The 26,481-nt window shown below is 39.6% G+C and overlaps 1 protein-coding gene across 1 annotated transcript; it reads left to right on the forward strand.

Moving 5' to 3' along the window:
* The first annotated feature begins 428 nt into the window (after nucleotides 1–428).
* Nucleotides 429–19,783, forward strand: LOC140229055 (gamma-butyrobetaine dioxygenase-like). Its single transcript, XM_072309315.1, has 8 exons — nucleotides 429–765; nucleotides 7,435–7,694; nucleotides 8,609–8,881; nucleotides 14,679–14,776; nucleotides 16,350–16,455; nucleotides 16,987–17,198; nucleotides 17,743–17,909; nucleotides 19,568–19,783. The coding sequence occupies exons 1-8, from the start codon at nucleotides 600–602 to the stop codon at nucleotides 19,759–19,761; spliced, it is 1,476 nt and encodes a 491-aa protein (XP_072165416.1). The 5' UTR covers nucleotides 429–599; the 3' UTR covers nucleotides 19,762–19,783.
* The last annotated feature ends 6,698 nt before the right edge of the window (nucleotides 19,784–26,481 follow it).

Consider the following 26,481-nt stretch of genomic DNA (forward strand, 5'->3'; position numbering starts at 1 on the left):
ACCTAATTCTCAATCTGTAATATTTTGAAATCGTCACTCTGTTTCGTCTTCAAGATTAAGATTGTTTTATTGAATAATGAACGTTCTGACGTAAAAGGCATGTCGAAATCTGCAGCATCTGAAAAAAAAATAGCATTCACAATGCATCATCTATGATTGGACTAATCTCTTACACACCCAATCCTATTGTGAGCATCTATATAGTTGAATACCACGTGCAGGCATGCTGATTGCTGTCTTTGATTGATAGCACCGTATATAGTTATACCACAGTGCTTACACGCAGATACGGAAACTGAATAAAGTCATGTCAAGGTTCATAACACCCTAAAATCATAAACAGTGAGGGCGTGAGGCTTTGATATGTAAATACTGATTCGCTAAGTTACTGTGCGAAATTGTCTCTATACTGGCGAGCTGAATAGACCATTACCTCTGAACAAGCGAAAGAAAGGCAACACGCACATCCCTGGAAACATCCGTCGGCCTCCCTTGCGGAAGATAATCGTCAACCACAATTCTCGGCGGCCTCCTTTGCTGGACTAAAGTGATCTGTGGTGCCTTTGACGCTTTCTCCGAAGACTGGTTGACCAGCGAAGATGATGAGGTCTGTTGAAGTCCTGCGAAAACTGGCTCTCCTCTCGAGGAGCGCGACCCTGCCGCGTAGCTCCGCTCGGTATCTGTCGTCTCGAGACATGCAGCGGGACCCTTCGGCCACAGGAAAGGCAAACGATGCGAGGAAGGGGCACAGAGAGAGCGCACAAAGTAGGATTGCATTGATTTATTTTTTGTTTTGTTTATTACCATGTCTGCTTGCATTAGTGTTCAAAATGTGTCATTATTTTTTTTTTTAATGCCTCTGCCACGAAGTGTCGCCGGAGGCATAATGTCTTCGGGTTGTCCGTCGTCCTTGCGTCCTTCCGTCTGTAATCAATTTTAAGGAAAACATTACAAACCGTTTAAGGTATCCTAATGAAATTTGGTATGTGCAAGTATGAGTGGAGAACGTTGTGCCTATCAACCTTTGGGTGCATATGGTCAAGGTCAATGGTCAAAGTCAAGGTCACATTCTCAAAATATTATTATTTCCGGCATTCCCCATATAATTCTGTGCAATGCCTGAAGGTATTTTTTTGAAACGTATAGTATATACATAAATTACCCAATAAAATTCTCGGGGGAAAGTTTAGGGCCATGGGGTCAAAGGTCAAAGGTGAAGTGAAATGCTAGAATCTTACTTTTTTCTCCATATAAATCTCGGAAATGGCTCAAGGAATCTTCATGAAACCTGTTAAATATGTATGTACTGCATGTCAGTGATTTTGGGGGGTCTTTTTGGGTCATGGAGGTCAAAGGTCAAGGTCAAATGCTCAAAATTTCACTATTTCTCTCATATCCATGAAATGGCTGCAGGTATTTTTTTTTAACGTTGTGTATACATGTATTAAAGATTTTATTTGGAAAGTTTGGACCATGGGGTTAGAGGTCAAAGGTCAAGTGAAAGTGATACAATTAACTTTTTTCCATATCTCGGAAAGGGCGCAAGGTATTATCACGAAATTTGGTACATGCATGTACTGCCTGACAATGCTTTTCTTGGGCATTTTGAGGTCATAGGGTCAAAGGTCAGGTTAGGATGCTAAGATTCTACTGTTTAGCGCTGAAATTGCCCCTTTTCCTCCATACATTGTGGATTTTGGAAGTAGCTTAATAGTTAATGTTTTATCATGAAAATGGATGACACCAGTTTAGTTATCTTGATCGATATCTTATTATGATCATTCTTAATGATACGCGAAGATCAGCTAAACTAAAGTTACTACACCTTTTATTTCGTTCTGTGTGTATTTGTGTGTGTGTTTACAATGTTCACAGCCACCAACAACCAAAGAGACAGGTAAAAAAAAGTGACAATCATTCTACCTGTCAAAGTGCCTGTGCATTTCAAACTTGTTGGTAATTTTGTTCAATATTGAATTTTCGCGTTAGTCAACATTAGTTGGGAAGAAAAAAATCTGACATACCATCCTCTCCACTCGCATCTTTAGCTTATTTTCGTTCATTTGCATGAATGTGGAAAATTTTTGCAGTTTATGCAAATCAATATGCCTGTCTTTCGTGTGGCTATTCGTTTGTGATATTGCTTGTCAAGTGGCAGACGATAAAGTGAAGGCAGTCTCACACTCTTAAAGCTGTGGCTGATATTGGTCTAAAATTTGTTTGAGCAGGAGTCATCAACTGCCATGTCACATGATTGGTGTTTGAATTGGCAGATCGATTTGCCATGGTTGATCGGAGCATAAGGAAGTTTATTACCTTGAAACGTGATCCACGATCTGTGTTATTTTCCGAGGCACTAAAATAAGACCAGCCTAACATTAAAGGGAGGGTATAGTATTGGTTGAGGTCAGAATTTAGCTTTTAACTTTTTTAGCGAAATTTATAAACCACTTTATTAAATATTGAGAAGCCTACTGTTTTAAAAGGAATTCAAAGTTTATTTGATGAAAATTGGTTTTGAAATAGCCGATATATCAAAAAAACCCAACAAAACAAAGTAAAACAAAGTGATCCAAATAAAAGGTTGGTTCCACCTTTAATAGGATCACTAAGTTGTTTTCAATATCTAAGTCATTTCAAAACTAGTTTTCATCGAATAAAGTTTGAATTCCTCTTACAATATATGTTCTTTCATATTTCAAAAGATGTTTCTCATTATCTGAAAAAAAAAAATCATTATTAAAAAACGTTGGAAACCTCAAACTCCATCTCAACCAAAACTGTACCAGCCCTTTAACATTATGACTAAACATCAAAACTAGACTTTGAGCCCGGACAGTGCGCTTTTTGTTTGATTCTGTTTTGTTTTTCTTTCCTTTTCTTTGGGGGGGGGGGATGGGGGAGACGAATTTTCTTCAATACATAAGCTCACACAATTAAATGCATGCAAAGCGGATTTTGCTGACAAAGCACATTACCATTAAACAATGGAACATTTCACATAATTGCGTAATAACAACATGAACTGTTTAGAGTGCAGTCTGATGGATGTATAGTGACGATCTAAAGCGCAACTGCGCGATTTAAGCTTGAAGCTTGGCTTGAAATATCTGATATCACGAAATACCTAATGCTTTCACTGCTGGTACAAATCTCTTTTTTATTGCACGTTGCTACTGACATATTACTCAGAGCGATGAACTAAATATCCTGGCACTAAGGACCTCTTCATCTATCCACTCCGCAAAAATATGGTATCTTAATCGTATTCTTTGACTTGGGTCTGATTTTGAAGAGCCTTCTATCCGTTTGTTCGTTTGATTTAGCTCTATTCATCAAACCCTTCTTGAACATGGTGTGGGAAATTTCAGGGTATTCATACCCTGAATTTCAAACTCAGGGTATTGAGGGTTTATAGGTAAACTTTGGACTCGTTTCGTTTCATTAATTTAATTTCGTTTACTACTTCTTTAACAAAATATGCAATTGTAATAAAACATGTGAATACACATACTGATACAAATCCAGTACAACAATGTAATCAAGGAGAATACTGTGAGTGTGAACTAAAATGCAATAAATGTTATGTATATTATGCAAATACCGAATCAAAATTGTTGGAAATGGAGGGATCTGCTAAAAAAGTAGAGTTTGTAGTTTTCAGTCTCCTCATAGACAATAATCAGTTACTGAACAAGCAAAACTAGGCAATTTACCCTTAAAAAGAAAAGAAGGGCAAAAAGAAACGCACACACGCACTCACACAAATAATCAAACATGAGGCAGCTCTCTTGTGAAAAAAAAAATGAATAAATGTGGAAGTATGGAAGTGGACTGGGGGAAAGGCGACGGAAGAGGAGTCACAGGGTCAAAACCAACGCACGCGAGGCACAGAATGCGTATCACCAAGGTATGGAGAGTAGATTGAATTTAAAGACAATAAACGATTACATTTCTTTTAAGAAGAAAAACTTGAACTTAGAGCATACAGAATATAGCTAATTCTGCAATAATGTAGGAATTTCTTTTAAATCTACTTCAGAAGTAAAAACATTTAAACATAACATGCTCGTCATTAAAGGCCATCACGAGCCATCTCAATGAGGGGTAATCTTATTGTTGATTACAAGAGAGGTGCAGTTTTTTTATTCTTTATTTGTCGACAATCACGTCATTCAGTGCATCGCAGCCACGTTATCAAAATGTTTGAATTGTGTGACCTTTGGGGGATGATTATCTCAAGACTTTAGGTTAAATTATCAACAAGAGAGAGAAAAAAAAATCAAGAGAAACTGTCTCGATATCTATCAAGAATACTTGGAGGAAAAGAAGAAGAAGAAGAAGAAATGTGTTATCGAGGATTTAGGGATCTGTTGCGACTCCACGGATGATTAGGCAGCACAGTGGATCGACTGCCCTGGGTCTACTCCCCCGGCCGCCCTGGTCGAGGAACTTTGTCCTTATTCCCACGTCCTTTCAGATGGGACAAAAATGACTCTGTCCCATGATCGCTTATTGTAATACAAGCATTTCTAGGTCCTTTAATGCGGACGCATGCATTTACCAAATCCAATATCAATGATCATATCGCAATATTTTAAAGAGATGTTCATGTTCTGCACGTTGAACAGCCTTGTGGCAAATGGTTCTTAACTACCGAAAATACATAACAAAACAAGAACAAAAAACCCGATAACTATATATTACCATGTTGTAGGTCCATGATATTACCAAGAAAGCGGAGGTTCTACCAATGGCAGGCTGATTTAAAGGGACTGTACAGTACTGGTTGAGGTCAGGATTCATGTTTTGAACATTCCTAGGTGAGATAATGAGAAACCTCTTATGAAATATGAAAGCGCATGTAATTTTAAGAAGGATTCAACGTTTATTTGATGAAAATTGGTTTTCAAATGGCTGAGATGTCCAAACAAAATGATAATGATAAAAGGCGACAGGCCACACTTTTATTAGGATCTCTTTGTTTCACCTTGTTTTTGGATATCTCAGTCATTTCAAAACCGATTTTCATCAAATAAACTTTTGATACCCCTTAGAATTGCATGCTCTTTGACATCTCATAGAGTGGTTTCTGAGTATCTCGCAAAACGTTAAAAGCTAAATCCTCACCCCGACCAGAACTGTACACACCCTTTTGCATGAGACCACGGATGTTATACAACCAGGCTGAAAGGGGAAAATAGGAGGGGGAGTGAAATAAGCTAGGTATCATGCAAAACTGCAGATGAAGAATAAAGGGTGAATAATGGAGAAGAGAAAATAATATAGTAGAATTAGGTGCATTATGTTCAATCTAGGCGACTTTGGACGTCAAATTCTGTCCCCATTTTTGCCCATTGCATCCCATGTGATGTAAAATTGCCATGAAGTTGATTTTTTTTTCCCCCGACAATCCAAAGCTTAGATCTAGTTTTGGCACAATTCTTCTTTTCTTGATATTTATTGATTCCATTCAAATCATTCATGAATTAACCCAATCTGGGTGTAACATGAACAAAAAAACAATACAAGTATTACAATTCAAAGCACAAACAATCCATTTTTCAATTAATACTGCAAATGATCTCTTTCCAACGTGAATAACTTAATTATCAATCAATCCCACTGGTATTTCTTCACGAGAAAATATTAACAGATTTGCCAAACATATATCCCTTAAATTTATTGGATCATATAATATAACTCATACTCCACCTGTAAGAGCTTATACATAAAAAGAAACAAGAAATGCATTATACAAATCTTGTATGATTGCAAGTCACATATATATACACACACACAGACACAGACACACACACAGACACACACACACACACACACACACACACACACACACACACACACACACACACAAACGCCTAGAAGTTAATGTATCAGCAGATACAATCGTTGTTAATTATGGCATCAAGTGGGAGAAGAGGAAAAGGTAGAAGAGGGAGGGAGATCATGAGAAGAACGTATAACCATTTTTTTCTTTTCAAATCATGTTCATGATGTATCAATTATTAAATCTGTATTTAATAGTCACATCCAGTATCAAACCGTATCATTCTGTGACTGAGAAAACAGCCATCTGCAGTGTGGACATATTAATATATACGCATCAAAAAGAGTAAGAACATCTTACTTAAGACCAAGAGCACCGCGTTTACAACAGAACACCTGTGGACATACAGAAGACAGAGCTCTCCTTTGTATAGCGGTTAGTTTCGATTCAGAAGTATAGGGATATAAAAACGAGACTAAATTGGTTAAAAATTCATTTGTTATGACTAAGCTACTCATTGGAAATGCTATCATAGATTGATAAGCATATCTATGCCCAACAAACAAAATGACACCAAAAAGGTTTTGCCACCTCAGGTGGTACCAATAACCCATTTTTCGGGTCTTGGCCCATGGACTATTTATAGGGTATTTCGGCGTTATCCATCACAGGGTATTTGCTTGGACTGGGGAGGGGGGGGGGGAGGGCGATAAAGGTTTGAGTAGTAATGGAGATGATGACAAACGTCTCTAAATGGAAGTCAGAGTATAAAGATAATGATGACACTGTATATTACAAAATACAAATCCTCTAATATCATTTTATTTCGATGGGCCGGCTTTGTGGTGTCTTAAACTGTGACCGCCAAGGTCGAAACCCATGAAGAGTTGGAGAGTAGGATTTTCTGTAAATGACCAAAGTAATGATCATTGGACTGACATTTTCATACATTGTAATTTTTTCCTTAATACTTTGGGAAGTTGTCTTTTCTCTACCTATACTGTCAAAATTTGGTGGCGTAAACAGTTTTAAAGCAAAACTGAAATTGTAATCTGGTAATTTTAGCAGTTCTACTGGACCCATTTTTTTTTTTTTTTTTTGAGGCCGCTTCTTTCACTGGGAAATACATGCTTTTCTTGATGCTTATGCACAGCACGATCAAGAGTGACCCCAATCTTTAATAGTTTTATCTCTCTTTTCTATGAAAATTCATCTCCTAACTCTCTCATAATTCAATCACCTTTTGAGCAGGATAAGGCAAATTAATTGTAAGGCGCGCATAGTCCAATTTTAACAAGTTATCTATCATTTCTAAGCTTAGAGCTTGCTCTTTTAAACTACGTTGAAAAGTGGAAATTGCCACTTTGACGGTTTTTTTTTTTTTTTTTTTTTTTTTTTTTTGTCTTGAGCTGGGCGGTGGCAAAATGTATGTTCTCTTCTCAGAGCAAAAGTCTGTTTTACCTACCGGTATCTACTAGATGAATTTCAATATCTTGAATCCAAGGAATTTATTATTGGTACATCGAATTGGTACTTATCGAATGCAAGGAACAACCTTCCTACAAAGGTATTCATGTTGAAAATTTGAATGTTGATTTGACGCACTGTGAGTAATCAGTTTGCCGTGTACCTATCTTCATTTTCAGTTCGCAGGTTTTCCAGCTCTGCAGAGGTGGGCTCTTCGAAGAGCTCCCCCTTCGAAGACCACGCCCTCTTTTTCTCACAGTACGACTGGGTCAGGTCCATCCCCGTGGTCGAGGTGGGCATCGACGGAGATGCCAAGACGGTGATCGTCCGCTGGGAAGATGGCGACAGCCAGCAGTACCCATGTGTGTGGCTGCGGTGTAATTGCCACTGTGACGACTGTTACAGCACGCACGCCCACGGGAAGCTGAAATATATGCAGGTGAGGAGTATCTGTAATGGGTTTTTCTGGAGATTTGCCGGAGTTATTCCATAGATCCGATTTAAGAATATTGTCAGAAAGGGTATAGAAATGCAATCTACTTATACCGTCACCGAACTTCCCTGCAGTGGATGTTAGGTGATACATATTACTTACCTGAACCTTTGATGGTGAAAACATGTCATTAAGTTCCCATCGTAAGGACTTTGTATAGTTGTAAGGCTTTTTGGCATTTTTTTTTTTACAGGGATTCGAAAAGTATCCCCATTCCCCTTATACCCTATCTTTTTTTTTTTTAACAACTGATTAAACCTATACATTCCACCGACCATTGGAGGCTCATCTGATCCCTAAAAAGTAAAATTTCGGCGTTCCGATGGGTTTCGATGAAATCTGATCCAACAGGCTCCATAGATTGGCACCAAGGCTCACCAAGGATGATGCCAATGCCAGAATTGAGCCCGAGCCAAGTAATACCCCAATTCCACAGATATTTTTTTTTCTTTGCCATCGGTCACTCGTCGGAAGCAAAGTTTGGGGCTTCCGGTCACCGACTGAAGTGTGTTGAATCGCAGTACGATTGATCCGACTTATGTAGGTCGGCTATCAGGTCAGTACCATACATGTTGGGATCGAGTGATCCGATGGGGCAAGATAGTCCGATGAGGATCACGGGCGACATGTCTGACACTGACTTAATGTAAGTCGGATTCATCAGACTACAATCCTATGCACAACGGTTGGTGGCTGGAAGTAACAAACTTTTCTTCCGACAAATGACCGATGAGAAAAAAAAAAATCTCTGTGGAACGAGGGTATAACTGATAATGTCTGTACGAGTGGCAAGTTACGTTAATGTAATTAAGATTAGTGGCCTTGATGGGGTTAATGAGATTCCTCATTGTTTCATTTAGCACCTGGACCTTGATGTCACAGCCAGGGAGGCGACTATCAGCGAGGACAGTCACACTGTTACCGTCACTTGGAGTGACGGGCACGTGACCAATATGCCAAGCAACTGGCTGCGCTGCAACCGGTTCGACCAATCGGAGGCGGACCCTGTGTCGGATAGCAAACTGAACTTGTGGGGATCTGACGTGATGACATCCGAGCGACTGCAGACGTTCCGGTTCAAGGACCTCCTAGAATCGAACGAAGCTCTCCTGGACTGGCTGCAAGAGATCCAGGTAATGATGCAGGGTTCATTAACCTCTGCTGAGTCCTGATAGAACTTTGCACTCTTTCAGGCTGAGATGCATGTTGTACGCCGTGTTCACCGTGACGCTGTGCTCGTACGAACTACCCAAAGAGACCTCTACTATTACACATTTGCGAAAAGTCCCATCACGAAGCAAATAATAACTAATATAGTACCTCAATTTAAATTTTAAAAATGATGTTATTTGTCACGACTGTTTGTTAAAATCAAAGTCTGAGAGCTATCACGTGACTAGCCTATTATTTGGATTAAAGGCCCAGCTTTACTTTCCATAGAGAGTTACTACTGACTGGTTTTAACAACCGCTCGATTTCTATTGTAAGATAGCTACAGGTTTAGGGCCCTGTTTCATAAAGCTGTTCGTAAAGTGATCAGTTCTGATGTGCTATACTTGTAAGAATTTCCATAATTCAGCACAAGAACTGATCACCAGTCGCTCGTAAGTTGTTCGTAACTTTACGAACAGCTTTATGAAACATCCCCAGGGACGCAGACTGTAAACATGAGTCCTGCACGCTTCAAGTCCTGAGGAGCACTCTGGTTTATTTTCAGACTGGCTTGCCCTCAGCAAAACTCAACATCATGGACATGATCTGCACAAACTGTATTTACATATTTACATATTCAGATGAACTAAGAGGACCAATAGGAGTAACAGAAATGGAAGAGACCAACTAAAATGAAAGAACCCAATTCACTCAGACTACCAATGAAAACAAAGCGTATGAAGGTGGCAACAAGCTGGGGTGAGAACTGTAGACATGGAATGTTAAACAAAATTAGGATCAGATGTGACAACAAGCTGAGGTGATAACTGTAAACACGGATGGAAAAGAGTGGTGGGAAAGAAGTAGAGTACAGAAATGGAGTACAGGTTAATGAGATGTGGGACAGCTTAAGAACTAACCAAACTGAGGTACTTAACAAACTTAGACTGGAAAGGAGATAAGCTTTGCTGTCTTACACTATGAACTTATTGCAGTTGTTTGTATGTGCGATTCAGCTAACTTTTTGATAATACTTGTATGAAACAGACAATGCACAATCCTTGGTCGGGCGTATATGAAAATAATCCACATTCGTAACTGTTGAACTGTCCAAAACACACTTCTCTTCGCCATTTGTGTCTGTTCGAACTTACTATAGGGTTGACAATACTATCGCCCTGTATAATGTGCATCACTTGCATACTCACCTAAAGAGAGTTCATTATATCCTGGAACATTTCAGTTATGAGGCACATGTCTACATCCTCCTTTTATTTGCTAAAGTGACCCTCGAGTACTTCCATCAGGAACTTGTAAATATCACCCTCCTAAACAACAGAAACCTTCATTGTAATATCAATAATCATTTCAGAAACGTTTCAGGATAGAGGCGCTTACACTTATCTTGTTCTTTCCTATAGGTCAGAGATTTTCTGTGACTCTGTCAATTCAAGCGTAGTGTATTATAATGTTAATCAGAAATGAACTTTTTCGGTTTACATTGAATCCAATTTTCGTAGAAGTATTTTGACTTGGTATCTTCCACGTTACCCTTAATATGGAACAAATAGTTAACTATGTGTAAAATGTGTGAATATAGTGTGTTCACAGTGTTGCCACAGTGTGAAATTACAAACTATGTGGATCACCACATACAACTCACATAGTCATACAGAGTTACCACAGCTTACCACATAATGTCTACATATTTACATATTCAAATGAACTAAGAGGACCAATAGGAGTAACAGAAATGGAAGAGACCAACTAAAATGAAAGAACCCAATTCTCTCAGACTACCAATGAAAACAAACCGGATGAAGGTGGCAACAAGGTGGGGTGAGAACTGTAGACATGGAATGATAAACAAAAGGATCAGATGTGACAACAAGCTGAGGTGATAACTGTAAACACGGATGGAAAAGAGTGGTGGGAAAGAAGTAGAGTACAGAAATGGAGTACAGGTTAATGAGATGTGGGACAGCTTAAGAACTAACCAAACTGAGGTACTTAACAAACTTAGACTGGAAAGGAGATAAGCTTTGCTGTCTTACACTATGAACTTATTGCAGTTGTTTGTATGTGCGATTCAGCTAACTTTTTGATAATACTTGTATGGAACAGATAATGCACAATCCTTGGTCGGGCGTATATGAAAATAATCCACCTTCGTAACTGTTGAACTGTCCAAAACACACTTCTCTTCCCATTTGTGTCTGTTCGAACCAAAGAGATTTTTCTCCTCCCCACCACTAGAGGGCGGACTCTACAATGGAGTCAGTGATTTCATGGGGGCCGCCATAGCTCACTTAACAATGGCGGACTTTGCGTACTATGTATACATTTCTACAGCGCGTATTACGCGAACTTCTGAACTTTTACGCGAGTACGCACTTGATTTTGGCTGCTCCTCGGTTGCTCGTTTGGTAGTGTGTTAGCACGAGGGGTGAGCCTACCGTTGTACCGCCTCGTTGTCATCCAATGCTCCCCTTGCGCTCACAAAACAATAGTGCAGGGCGTATGAAGACTCCGCACTCTAGCAGTCACTGGGGAAAATCTCTTTGGTTCGAACTTACTATTGACCGATTCTGTGACGCGCTATGTGTATTTTTGGCATGGGCAGCGCCATTACTGCGGTGTCTCAGCCGACCCCCCCCCCCTTCTCTCTCCCCACCCCTCTCACGCGCGCAGAATGAAAAACTGATGCATGGTTGTTTTAGCCAATGGGCATCTCGTACTGAGTGCGCGAATGCTTGCTTAGTGCGCGAACCTTTGTTACAAGTGCGCGATAAACATGCTGCCCGTGGGGAGGGGGAGAGTAGGGGGGGGGGGGTCGGCTGAGACACCGCAATTTGAGCTCATGGCCGCGCCCAGTGCCATAAAATGTCTGCTGCCCTCAACGAACCCGAATCGGTCAATAGGGTTGACAATTCTTACTATCGCCCTGTATAATGTGCATCACTTGCATACTCACCTAAAGAGAGTTCATTATATCCTGGAACATTTCAATTATGAGGCACATGTCTACATCCTCCTTTTATTTGCTAAAGTGATCCTCGAGTACTTCCATCAGGAACTTGTAAATATCACCCTCCTAAGCAACAGAAACCTTCATTGTAATATCAAAAATCATTTCAGAAACGTTTCAGGATAGAGGCGCTTACACTTTTCTTGTTCTTTCCTATAGGTCAGAGGTTTTCTGTGACTGTCAATTCAAGCGTAGTGTATTATAATGTTAATCAGAAATGAACTTTTTCGGTTTACATTGAATCCAATTTTTGTAGAAGTATTTTGACTTGGTATCTTCCACGTTACCCTTATGAAACAAACACAGTGTTACCACACTGTGTTCACATGTGTTAACTATGTGTAAAATGTGTGAATATAGTGTGTTCACAGTGTTGCCACAGTGTGAAATTACAAACTATGTGGTTCAGTCACCACATACAACTCACATAGTCATACAGAGTTACCACAGCTTACCACATAATGTCTACATATTTACATGAACTAAGAGGACCAATAGGAATAACAGAAATGGAAGAGACCAACTAATTTGAAAGAACCCAATTCACTCAGACTACCAATGAAAACAAACTGGATGAAGGTGGCAACAAGCTGGGATGAGAACTTTAGACATGGAATGTTAAACAAAAGGATCAAATGTGACAACAAGCTGGGGTGAGAACTGTAAACACGGATGGAAAAGAAATAACACGGATGGAAAAGAGTGGTGGGAAAGAAGTAGAGTACAGAAATGGAGTACAGGTTAATGAGATGTGGGACGGCTGAAGAACTAACCAAACTGAGGTACTTAACAAACCTAGACTGGATAGAAGTTGATAAGCTTTGCTGTCTTACACTATGAATTAGAAATACATTGCAGTTATTTGTATGTGCGATTCAGCTATCTTTTTAATAAAACTTGTATAAAACAGATAATGCACAATCCTTGGTCGGGCGTATATGAAAATAATCCACATTCGTAACTGTTGAACTGTCCAAAACACACTTCTCTTCGCCTTTTGTGTCTGTTCGAACTTACTATAGGGTTGACAATACTATCGCCCTGTATAATGTGCATCACTTGCATACTAACATAAAGAGAGTTCATTATATCCTGGAACATTTCAATTATGAGGCACATGTCTACCTCCTCCTTTTATTTGCTAAAGTGATCCTTATAGTACTTCCGAACTTGTAAATCATCACCCTCCTAAGCAACAGAAACCTTCATTGTAATATCAATAATTATTTCAGGAACGTTTCAGCACAGAGGCGCTTACACTTATCTTGTTATTATTTCCTATATCAAAGGCCAGAGGTTTTTTGTAACTCTGTCAATTCAAGCGTAGTGTATTATAATGTTAATAAAAAATCAGCTTTTTCGGTTTACAATGAATCCAATTTTTGCAGAAGTATTTTGAATTTCTCTTCCACGTTAGTTCCATCATTACAAAAAAAAGTTTTAATAATCTGAAGTAAGATGTAGCTCCTTTATATAGCAGCGCTTGAACTCGAAAGTTTTATAGTGATCCATTCAGACCATGAATATTTCTCCTATTAAAGGCCTACTAACGAACTATATTCCGTGTATTTGTAATTTGTAATGCACTTTTGATAGATGGAATATAGTTTACACTCCTGGGTTATTGCTATGTTTATCATGTCTGGGCCCAGTTTTCTGGTCATTTGAGGCAGGTTCTTCGACATATATATATATATATATATATATATATATATATATATGCTTTGTGTATAATATATGTGTGCTTGGTGTAAACCGGTCTTGAGTACCCCAGACCTCCCCTCACTACCTTCAATGATTATGATGAAGTCAACCAACTTATTCAAGATAATCCCATTTTTTTTTTGTTCAAATCCACTTTATATCTCACTTCTTCTTCTTCTATTCTTTTTAGATAGAGAGGTAACTATAACAACTGTAACATGAATTCATGATATAGCAAAGTAGCGGCCGCTTTATCTTTACATTATAAAGATGAATTCATCATCCTACTTCAACTCCATTTTCTTCGTTCATCCAATGCGAATTCCCTTATACACCATGTACACTGTATCTTCTTCCCAATGTGTTCATTTAGCCTTCAGTCCTATTTTCAATGGTCAAGTTGGATTCTTGTCATAATGTTCTTGTCTATCTATAAATTGCGAGGATTTCTTGAAACTTGACTTGTTGAATACAAGCCTTCTATTCTGCCAGATGTTCACTTTTGTGTTCTTTACAAGACTAGTACATTTCTCCCCTTTGTCCCTAATTCTTTACCTGTGTTTTGTTCATATATACTATGTAATTTGAAGCCAAAGAGAAGTATATGTATCTCTTTAGATGTAAAACAGTAGCATGTAATTATCGACGTACGCCTTGAAGATATTGATTGTATACAATGAGAATATGTAAAGATAATAATTTTTGAAATTGAGGTTTGTTTTTTGTTTTTTTTTGTCTCGCCCGCGCTTGATAGGTGTCACTTTTCTGTCGCCGGTGGTGTACTCTCTCTATTACTATCCACAGCTTTGAGCTATGATCACCAAACTCACACCACAGGTATATAACCTAAGAATGCTGGTGAAATTTGAATATTATATATATGAAGTCATACAAGGTCAAAGGTCAAAAGGTCAATGAACAAACATTGAAAACACTATAATCACAAAATGCGATATGCGGGCGAGACATTGCTTGCCGTTTTGCCTTATTAAGCGTAATGGACGCCAGCTGCAGCAATTTTGTTTTGTGTCTGCAACCAATTTCAGACTCTCGGTATTGCACTTGTCCAAGAGGTGCCGACAGTTTCACACCAGATCTACAAACTTGGGGAGCGAGTGGGCTACATGGCTAACAGCTCATACGGGTGAGTCTTTCCTTTTTCCTACATGCATGGATTTGCTTTTAAAGAACACAGTTCTTGCCATTTCAGCAAGAGCTAATTCATCCGGCTTCATGTTTCTTTCAGCTCCTATTGGATTGGAGTGTCAGGAAAGACAGGATGTTTCATCGGAGTAAGCGCGAATCACACGAAAGCTGTAAATGCTATTAACTCGCACCGCATTTCCTCATGTGCTATGTGAAAGAGTTGTGTACCATGTGTTCTACGAATACATACTGACACACACACAGACACAGACACACACACACACACACACACACACACACACAAAATCGTACGATTAAGCGTGGGGAATGCAACACTTTTGGGTCTCCAAAATGGTCAGTGATTTTGGCTCAGTCGGTAGTGCGTCTGCCTCCAGAACAAAAGAACCCGGGTTCGATTCTCGGCCTTTCCACAAAGTATCTGGTTTTTTTTGTGTGTTTTTTTTAAAATCTAATGACAAGCTTAAAGTGTTGGTTTGTCGCGAGTTATGCCGAGTTACATGAAGAAGTTAAGCGAGTTATCGCGAGTGCCTCTTTCAGAAAACTCACGTTAATATGCCCGAGCTACAACTCGGCTGAATGGAAACCAAGTGGTTTGACTCGAGTCTCGAGGTGGAATCTCGAGGAGCCGCTGCGTCTCCGCGACGTCCCCTGAGATAAGACTGGTCTCCGGGGGGGGGGGGGGGGGTCGCGATGAGAAAATCGAGTATGTTCGACTTTTTGGAGACATTTTCCAGTCTCCTGCTAGTCTCGGAGACGTCTCCGCGACTAAGAAGACGTCTCGGAGACATCGCGACTTCCGGGTAAACAAATAAGTTGTCACCTTGTTTGGAGTTGTCGCGGACGTATATATCCCTGAAGTCGCCTCCTTGGTGAGAGAGCAAGTCATTCCTTCGTCTTTAGAGTAGCGAGAGTCGCGGCAAAGTCTCCTCCGGTGAGACAGGCCCTCTATAGTTCGTTACAAAACCTGGTCTCCCAGACTCAATTAAGACTTCTCAAAGAGATATTAAAGGTTCCGTTTACGTTTGGGAACAATGATTTCAAAAATTTTCAAGATATGACATTTAATGCATATGTGTACGTCTGTTGTACAACAAAATATCCTATCATATAAAAATTTTCGCGATAAAGTCCAAGATATAAGGAAATATCTGTATTTTTCTCAATTAACTACAACTGTAGACGGTTTAGTCTGGAAACATTTCTGTTATAACTATTGTTGACATTTTGCATATTTAACAATACCTAACATCGATTTTACTTTTGTTTGCATTTTTTTTTTCTTTGTGAGATATCATGAGGTACTGCAGGGTCTATAGAGTCCATTGCGAGCTTGTTACAAGTAATGCGACTGTACACTTTGTACACCGATAGGATTCAGTGTGTGTGTGTATGTGTGTGTGTGCGTGTGCCGTGTGTGTGTGTGTGTGTGTGTGTGTGCGTGCGTGTGTGTGTGTGCTTTCCCAGATTATAACGTACACCACCCGGATGAGATGGGAGTGATCTCGTGGCTTTGAACAGTGTTTTTTCGTCTCGTCTTCCTTGCATGGCAGAACTCACTCTGACGTCATTGCCGTGAAGGGCGCCGATATGCTGGGATTCTCCAATGGCTACCTCCAGCCACACACAGATTTCTCCTACTGCATAAACCCACCTGCTGTAAGTATCAAAACTATCATGGTATGTGCATGCACGCATGTGTGTGTTTGTATCCATGTACTCCTATGTGTGTTTGGGGAGGGATGGGAGAATGTAGATGTGGGAGTATGTAGATGTACGTCAGACACCTTATCGAGAGTTCCATGGTTCTTTGAATGTGAATTGTATGGTATTATGACGTGTGTATGTGTGTGTGTGTGTGTTTGCAATATCCCCGCCCTTTTCTCCTGCTCCTCCTCCTCCATTTCCAACACAATAACCACGTCTTTCTCCTCTTTCTCTGTCTGTGCATGTACCATTGCTCCTTCCTCGTCTTTTACGTCTCCGATCTCCCTCCCTCCGATCGTCCCCCATGTCCACATCTTCTTCTGACATTCGATTTGTTTTCTTTTGCTTGTTCTGTTTTCATTCTTCGTCGCTTTACCGCTTTTCTTCTCTCTTCTCCATCTTTCCTGCTCCTTCTCCATCTCATCTCATCTCACAACGCCTCTTCCTCTTCTCTCTTCGTTGTCTCATCCATCCTCTTGTCAGGTTGGGATGTTCCACTGCATCAAGAACACGCCCACCAAGGGTGGGGAAAGCTTGCTCATCGACGGCTTCAAGGCGGCCATAGAACTGAAGGAGACCGACCCAGCAGCGTTCGGTCTCCTCACTACCAACGAGGTGGAACACGTGGCCCTGGCGCGCAGCAAGAGTATCACCAAACATGGCTTCTACCACCACGCCCGACACCCTCTCATCAGGTTGGTTGAGTCGGGGGCGGGGGGGGGGGGGGGTGGAAATTTAAAGGACAAGTCCACCTTCATATATATACATGTTGATTGAGTGAATGCAGCTATATTAGTAGAACACATCAGTGAAAGTTTGGGGTAAATATGACAATCCATTCAAAAGGTATGAATTGTTTAACGTTCTGCGCAGTCACTGCTGGATGAGAAGACTATTGCAGTGTAGGATGTCACATGCCTGGAACGATATAAGGAAAATATAAAGAGAATTTCACCTTTTTTTTTCTTAAACATTATCAATGATAAAGTTCAGCGCATTTAATTACTGCTTCCATTATTGGCTTCATGTACACCAAAAACTGATCAATTTCTTGATATAAACTTTTCTTTTAATCATTTTGCTGAGGTAGGATAACTATAGGTTTATGTAAGAATACACTGAGTCATAGATTTCAAAATATTTCCAACTACATAATAGGCAGAAATATTTGATGTATGTGAAGATGTCTAACAGCTTAAGAGAAAGGGAAGAAAGTTCAGCATTATTTCATCCATACAGACTGGACCCATTCGGGCAGCTCAAACAAGTGACTTTCAACGAGATTTACCATGCGTCGCTGGTCCGAATCCCCGTTGAGGGCGTGGTTCCAATGTTCTCCGCCATCAAGGCGTTCAACAACATTCTTCTGCGGGACGACAACGTGTTCAAGTACAAATTGGAACCAGGTATGTGACCTGGAGAACAAACCAAGAGGATGGAAATGTTTCGTTCTTACAAAGTTCCTTCAATTTCCATGTAGTTTCTCACAACTTGATATCAGTTGAACTTGCAGCCTCGTTTCCAAAACATCCTGATATTATGTTGTTACATCTTCTGGGAATTGGGGTCATCGGAATACGATGAATGGGCCAGCAAACCACATCAAAGCTTTTGTATTTTTCGAGCGTTCCACGGCTGAATCTACCCTCAAGCCTGCACATGGTTGATTGGAATTTATGTGCCTCATGTTATTGTTGCCATGTTCTGGCATCTATAACTGATTTCTCATGATACATGTCGCTGTTTGTCTGTTTGTTTCTTTGCTCTCATTCTCTCAGTTCCCTATATAGTTCTTTCCTTTACACTTCATACCTCTTAACTTCATTCTATTCGTTTTTCTTATCCTCTTCATTTCCGTCTTCTCCTTTTTCCTTGTTCCCATATATCTTATTAATCCCTTTTAATTGCAATGCATATCCTTTATTGGAGAGACAAGATAGAACTGACTAAATTCAGTCAGTAAATCTGCTCAGGAATCAGACGGAATTTCTTGCTAAGTGAGGCCATAAACATGAAGTCGGAAATCTTCTTTAATATATTGCCAATTTATGATTCACTTATAGATTTAGTGACTTAGAGATTTAGAGAGTGTAGGCCTACACCACTTTTATTATTATTATCATCATTGTTATTATTTTTTTTTGGATATATTTTCAACCGAAATAAACAATAGTATAAACGACCAAAAATGGGGCGTAAATGAAAGGAGAGTATATGAAAGAGGGTATCTCACTGGGCTTGAAACTAGTTCGCGACTAGTTCACAACTCCAGATTTTGCTAGTTGCAGAGACGTCTCCTGAAAATTACAGAGTCTCCGATTAGTGGCAAGAAATTTAAACATGTTCGATTTTTCGCGAAGTCTCCGCGACGTCTCCGAGACGTCTCCATCAACTGCGGAGACGTCGCGGAGACTAATCATATTATCCGCGACTGCCGAGACGTCTCCGCGATGTCTCCACGATGTCTCCGAGACGTCTCAGAGACGTCGCCGAGACCTGCTGGAGATCAGAAAAACTGGTGAGAGGTCGCGGAGACGTCTCCGCGACTCTATTTGACGCTGTTTGACCTACTTTAAAACCACGTGACCCATCTGCGTGCTGACATCCTGCCTAGATCAAGTCAGGTGATCCTGCAACGGCTCTCTCATATTTGAAATTTTTTGACACCTGCCATAACTCGTCTCAGATACGTCTCCTTGGTGAGACCGCAAGACATTTTTATGTTGGAGACGTCTCCGCGACTGCTGCGACTGATAAGTTGGAGACGTCGCGGAGACGTCTCCGTTGCGTCTCCGTTGGTGAGATACTAGCTTAACTCGTCTCAGAGACGTCTCCTTGGTGAGACCGCAAGACATTTTTATGTTGGAGACGTCTCCGCGACTGCTGCGACTGATAAGTTGGAGACGTCGCGGAGACGTCTCCGTTGGTGAGATACTAACTTTATTCTACTACATGAAATATCAGCAATGAATGATAGAATAAAGTATTTGAAAAAGCTACAGCGCCGAATCACAGAATTCACAGGTTTCTTTCGACTTTTTTTTTTCTCCCTGGTTCCCCAAAGGCGACATCTTGTCGTTCAACAACCACCGCATGCTACACGGCCGCAACGCCTACGAGTCCGACACTGGATTGGTAGAGCGCCACCTACAGACGGCCTTCTTCGACCTGGATTGCGTCTTGTCGCGTATCCGACTTCTGAAAGATTATCTGACCGGTCAGAAGGAGAAAGTTACTACCTCGTCGGGTCCCGCCTGAGTGATACAGACGCCTGTTTTTGTTTGTGTGTGTGTGTGTGTGTGTGTGTGTGCGTGTGTGTGTGTGTGTGTGTGTGTGTTTTAATGCAGCGCTATGTGACCCCGACCTGCCGACAGACACATGAAATGAAGTCATACTGAAGTATGCGTCTCCAGCGCTCGGAACTCACGAAAGCGTCTCTTTGTTGAATATGACAAAAGTTGTGCGGGGGATAGAACTCAACCACATTATTTTGCCATAGATAGCATATCATTATTTTCAGGAGCTTAGCCATCGTGTCGATGCAGACGATACGCTTTCTCACAGACTTTGTCCATTTTCTAGATTTAGGCTTGTGCAAGATAATAATATTTTCTTTGTACAATGTACAAAGCAAAAAATAAAATAAAATAAAATAAATCAAATGCATATATAACTTATACATAATTAAATATACAGTATGGATATACATGTATAAAGCGCTCAATTTTACAGCATGTTCGAGCTGACTTTATTCATTAAAGTGATGGTATGGTTGAGATGGGGCTTCAGGTTTTCCAAACTTTTTGCGAGATAATTAGAAACCTCTTGCAAATTATGAAAAAGCATACGATTCTAAGAGTATAATTCACAGTTTATCTGATAAAAATTGGTTTTGAAATGACTGAGATATCCAAAACAGAGGTCCTAATAAAAGGTGGGACCCGGGGATGGTACCCACCTTTGATTAGGACCACTTTGTTTTACTTTGTGTCTTGATATCTCAGCCATTTCAAAACCGATTTTCATCAAGTAAACTTTAAATCCCTCTTAGGTTTGTATGCTCTTTCACATTTCATAAGTGGTTTCTAATTATCTCGCAAAAAGTTAAATTCTGAATCCCCCGCGTATCTGAACCAAAACTATACCATCCCTAAGAATAAGTTGTATATAGTGTATAAAGGAATTCGTATTGAATACGTTGACTCATTTAAATATTTAGGTGTGATTATTGACAGTAATCTCAGAAGGGATAAACTATATTATTAATGCAGTATTTAGTAAGATTTCTCGGATAATTAGATACGTTCGTAGAATTTAGTATTATTCGCCTGAAAGTATAATCAATTTGTTATATAATATTTTGATATTGCCACAAAGAGATTAATGTCTTGTTGTTTATGGTAGAAGTGCATATTGTAACTTGAACAAACTTCAAAAACTTCAAAATCGGTGTGCAAGAATTTTTCCTAAAGCTGGTATATTAACGCCACATAAGCAAATACACTCAAAATTACGGGTGCACGTCACGAGACCGACACCCACGAGTCATACAGCCCACGAGTCATACAGCTCACAAGTCATACAGCCCATGAGTTATACAGCTCACGAGTCATACAGCCCATGAGTTCGACACTAAGCACACAAGGCCCAGGAGACCGACACATTAAGCCCCGTGTTGTATCTGTCGAACTCGTGGGCTGTTTTTACCTCGTGTCGAACTCATGGGCTGTGTGACTCGTGAGCTGTATGACTCATGGACCTGTTTTCAATGTCGAACTCGTGGGCTGTATGACTCGTGGTTGTCGGTCTAGTGGGATGACCCGAAAATTACAAGATACCTCGAGCGGACGAATGCGGTACCAGAGTTGTGTATATTTGTATAAGATAATTAATGGGATGAGCCCACGTTATCTCAGACAATTACAATGTAGTTGCTGTAAGATACACACCTTTTCATACTCGTTATGCCATTAATATATTGGCCCTTGTTCATAGATACACCTAATTTTTTTAAAGGAACTCTTTTCATTATCAAGCTTCAAATATGTGGAACAATTTTCCAAATTTTATTCGAAATGCGCAGTCATTGTTTGTTTTCAAGAAATTATGCAGGGTAGATAGCATAGTTATTGACAGGTTTATGAAGGCATAGAGTTAATCTGGAAAATGTATTAAACTAAATTGATTTGTGCGCCTATATTAGTTTTGGGTTGTATAACATTAAGTCCATATTATTATTTTATTTTCAGTATTAAGGAATGATTATGAAGGCATTGACTAATAACAATTGTAGGGGGGTAGGTGATGTGGCAATTCTTTTCTGATTGCCCTACAAAGTTGCAATTGTAATGATGTTTGAGTTTGTATTTTTGTATTTGCCTATCTGAGGTTGATTTGTAGTGTAGGTTATTTTGTTTGTATTTTGTTTTGATGTTCATGACATTCATATCTGTACAACATATTGTGAGCAGGGCCCGTTGGTAGAACAATAAATCAACTCAAAGGGCTACCTTGCTAAAAGAATGTTGAAATAAATTAATTAATCAATCGGAGCTGAAGATAGCTAAGGCAATTATCTGAGGCTGGCGATCAGTTTATCTTACTCTAAAAGTTCTGCTTCTCGTCATATTTTGTGGTCTACGGTCAAATATTGAGCCGACTCATGAGAAATACCCAGGGGCGGATCCAGGAATTCCGTAAAGAGGGGGGCGCCTTTACAAAATTAAGGGGGGAGGGGGCGCACGCACTCGTCCCCCATTTTTTCTTTTTATTTCTTTTGTTTTAACAAAAAATAAGGGGGCGCCCCGTGCGCCCCCCCCCCCCGATTCGCCACTGATACCATTATTATTATTATTATTATTATTATTATTATTATTATTATCATCATCATTATTATTATTAGCAGTAATCCATGGCTGATTTATAGGATTTGGATTTTATCGGCTTGTCTCTTTTATGGCTGCTAGATTTTGTTTGTTTTGAAAGCTTTTGATAAGTGCAAAGAATAGCATTATGTATGACTCGCTGATAGTGGAAAATGACAAGTAAGCGTCTTTAATCTATTTACATTGGACCTTCGATTACCGAAAGTGTTGCTCTAAGCTCTTGTTCAGGTTCATTGTTATATCAAAAGTCAATGTGAAAAATTTGTATAATCTTGTTCTGACTTGTCCTCGGTGCAAATTAGTATAATGTAAGTTCCTGTTATCGGAAATGGAATTTGGCAAATCACGTGTAAAAAACAAACGGTTCAAACACCAGCTGCAGAGCACACTCACTGTTTCTTCTTCGTACTGTTGTAGGGCATGATATTCGGCGAGTACAACTGTCGGCAGATACCATTCTTGCCCATTTGATTTCAGAGTTAGCTCATGAAGGTATAGACCATCACTCAACCCAGTTCTTCGTGCTTTTCTCACATGCGACCCCTTTGGACTCTCGCAGACAGGGCTTCCATTTTTATAGCGTGAAGTGCTTTAAATAACTCATTGCTGCAGAACACGGCATACGTACGACATTACTGGTGGACGGGTCACATTGAGTGTCGAACCCGAGACCTCTTTTCATTGTAAAAGCAGACATGTCACTGACTGAGCCTTACAATTGTCATGCACTACATGCAGCACTAAAACGCAACACTGAAACGGGTATGTGGGGCAAAGGACTATATAGCGCGAGACGATTATGGGTATTCGCAACCTTCCACCATAAAACGCTTGCGTTCAGTTTGCCTTTGTCTATCTACTAAATCGAACAATGAAAATCAAATATTTTAGTAGGCGTTTGTTTATATATATCTTTAGAGGTCAGTATGTTTGTATCTATCAATCCAATCCTTATTCTTTTAATTGTTCTTCTCCTTCTTCTTCTTCCTCTTCTTCTTCTTCTTCTTCTTCTTCTTGGGGCAATATCTATACCTCCTTTGTGAAGATTCTTGCAAATATCAATCGGTTTTTATGTTCGACCACTCAATCGGGAACAGACGTAGTTTCCTTTCGTCGTGCATAATAATAACAAGATTGTAGCGCTTCCACACACGGGACAGACGGTTTAAGTCTTCTCAGAAAGACTTGGCAACAAGGATAAACGTGATGTGCCAAAAGGCACTACTGCCAGGTTGGGACTCGAACCTCGTACGTGCATGGCAGCTCGCGATTCTTATTCGGTTGGTCTTAACCGCTTAGCCGCGACAACTAGGCACACTGTAGGCCTATCAAGCGCTTTCTGTAAACAGCTCACCTTCTGGAATAACTTTAATACGTGTAGTGTTAAGTTCATGACAAGTGGAAAGAAAAGAACACCTTAAGGGGTTGTGATCTCGTTTTATCTAAATCAAAGGCTTTATGCTGACTGTTTGTGACATCTTTTATATTCCTCGAAACCTTTTTCCTGATACAATTCAATAAAAGCAAAGACCACGAGACGTTTGAAAGTTAATATACAATTTTATTACACTCATTCTTAAGTGTTTTGAAAATTCACGTCGACATTAAATAAAATGACAAAACCCCATAATACCTGCACTGTTAAAAGGATTACATGGTGTGTTTCACCAAACAGGATGCATCCCATAAAAACAACAACAATTGGTTCACAGAAACTCTCAAGACCTGCTCTCTCACAGCGAATGAGGGTCAACTTTAGTTACAATAACATTAGACACAAACTTACCAAAACCTCAAAGCTTTTCATGAAGTACAACAGTCGAGGGCAGCGAAGTTTTAATCCATCGCCTGTTGGTGATTGGACTCAAAAGAGACTCGGAACAATGTGTGCTTTCCCAACATAATCATTATGACAGTCACGAGTTTTGACGGTAAGGCGAAAGCTGCCATCACTCAGTTCGAGGCTTATGTACTGGTCTCTCCGTCATCGTGTAGTTACTCGTAGATGGCGCACTAGAAAGAGTGACGACAAGATCTACCGAACAACAGGTTGAATATTGATGCATCTCTGCATGTACATACACTGTAATTATAATACATATCACTATGAATAAATCATAGAAAAAATGACGAATTGTCACACATATTTGCTTTTCCTTGCTCCCAAAACCTGGGAATAAATAGTACAGATGCGGTTTTAGTTTCTGCCCGAGAAGATATTCGAGAACACTCTTTGTGCAAGCAGACAATTACATCTCGGCCAAATGCTATTCAACTGATGACTGCACGCGTAAGAAGTATTGCACAGTATCTCCACCCGTTGATTACGTATACGCCTCGCTCATAAAAGGCAGAAACGTTCTGTTTCTGTACACGGAGGGCACAAGACCAGGAATATGACGTCATCAGAGGCTAGTGCTCTCTTTAGACTCTAAAAACACAAGGAACAAGTTTGCCTCTGAAACAACGTTAGGTACGCCCAAGTCGTATGGGATGCTTGTTTCAAACGTTACCCTCTTACGGCAGCTAGTTTATTGGAGCTTGCATTTATATCTTAAAGAAAAATGCTGTGATGTTGGTCATCTCGCAAAACCCGTGACAATTATGAACAATCATAATTCGGGAATGCTTTGTATAAAGACATGATAAAATCATAAATCATACTTACACTTAAACAAATCATACTTAGCTGTCTTTTACTCTTCTGATGCCGATAATCAATAAATGAATTCAACAAACCCTCAAATAATGTTTGATAAGTTAGTCATTGCATGGAAACAGGTCGTCAATGAATCTAATACACTGACTCACATTGATACATGTATTATCCAATAAATAATGATATAATTCCTAATTTCTAGTCAGTGGTTTGTACATCTGTACAAATGCTTCAGACAGATTTGTTCTCTGTACACAGAAACTATTAATGGAGACGGAAATTGATACAGCGAGTGACATTTGACCGACAAGAAACTTATTCATTCATGAATTAACAAATTAAATACCAGAATACGATACAACCCGCAAACATAGATATAAGGCGTCATGTTAGAAAAATAAATCAACGAGCAACATTTTCATATCTTTTGAAATACGCTTTCGTAGTGATTATATATACAAGATCACTTTTTAGAATTCTTTTTTTTTTTACAGATAGAAAGTTCTCTCATAGCACATGGTGAGTATAACCAATTCAGTCACATCAATTTCATTTAGCTGCATAGTATTATCTGAAATAAGGAAAAGGTTAAAAAAGGAAAATACATTAAATGCACCTCATGTTCAAAATAATGAATTGATATAGATTGTTGTTAAAAAAAAAAACTGAGCCTATCCATCACAAGTAATGCTAGTAACTAAATTATTTAAAGCTAATGTAAGTCTTAATTCAACTCGGAGTTTACGATTAATAGTAATTGAAAATATTCTGTATGTTTTATATTGTATTATCCTAGGATGGTAAAAATGTGAACATGACCAATGCTCTGCAGTGACACGTAGAGCTATATTCAATACAAACATATCTTTTACAATAAATTGCGATTGCGCTAAGAAGATCTCCCACGCTCTGCTTGGAGGATTTTGAGTGACGGTCTTTAGTAGAACTAGGAGCGCGTTCCGGAGTTGGCAACAGACATTCATTTTCTTTTCCGTACGAAGAAATTTCCTTGGCATAAAAATATACTTTAACCGACATAATTATCATACTACAGTGCCATAACATTCCACCCTGTTGCATGCCCTGATCTGAATTGCGTTTTGAACCGGCTTCTGTACAAGTGGGAAATGTTGAAACATGTTTTCAGATACGCAACTACTAAAAAGAAAAAAAGAAAAAGAAAACAAAGCAGATCCTGTGTAGTGCTAGTGAAGTTTTCTTTTTTTTTTTCACTTCATCTCTGACTCAAGTCTTCAAATTCAAGAGTGCATGTTCGATGAAGACAACAACTTTTTACAGCAATTCCAGCACTTCCACGTCGTTTCTTTCACTGTCGCTTGAATTTCACGTCGCTTTCCCATTACGAGAAGTCTTACTATCCGTGATATTCATAACAGACCACAGTACATCTTTCCTAACGGCACGATCAAGTTG

Source organism: Diadema setosum, chromosome 5, assembly GCF_964275005.1.
Source record: "Diadema setosum chromosome 5, eeDiaSeto1, whole genome shotgun sequence".
In the NCBI taxonomy this organism is placed as follows: domain Eukaryota; kingdom Metazoa; phylum Echinodermata; class Echinoidea; order Diadematoida; family Diadematidae; genus Diadema; species Diadema setosum.

Excerpts from the sequence above, each read along its gene's own strand:
- LOC140229055 (XM_072309315.1), top strand. The coding sequence starts at position 600 with ATGATGAGGTCTGTTGAAGTCCTGCGAAAACTGGCTCTCCTCTCGAGG. Across the intron at positions 8,882-14,678 it reads ACTGGCTGCAAGAGATCCAG|ACTCTCGGTATTGCACTTGT; the intron begins GTAATGATGCAG and ends AACCAATTTCAG. Across the intron at positions 17,910-19,567 it reads CAAGTACAAATTGGAACCAG|GCGACATCTTGTCGTTCAAC; the intron begins GTATGTGACCTG and ends GGTTCCCCAAAG.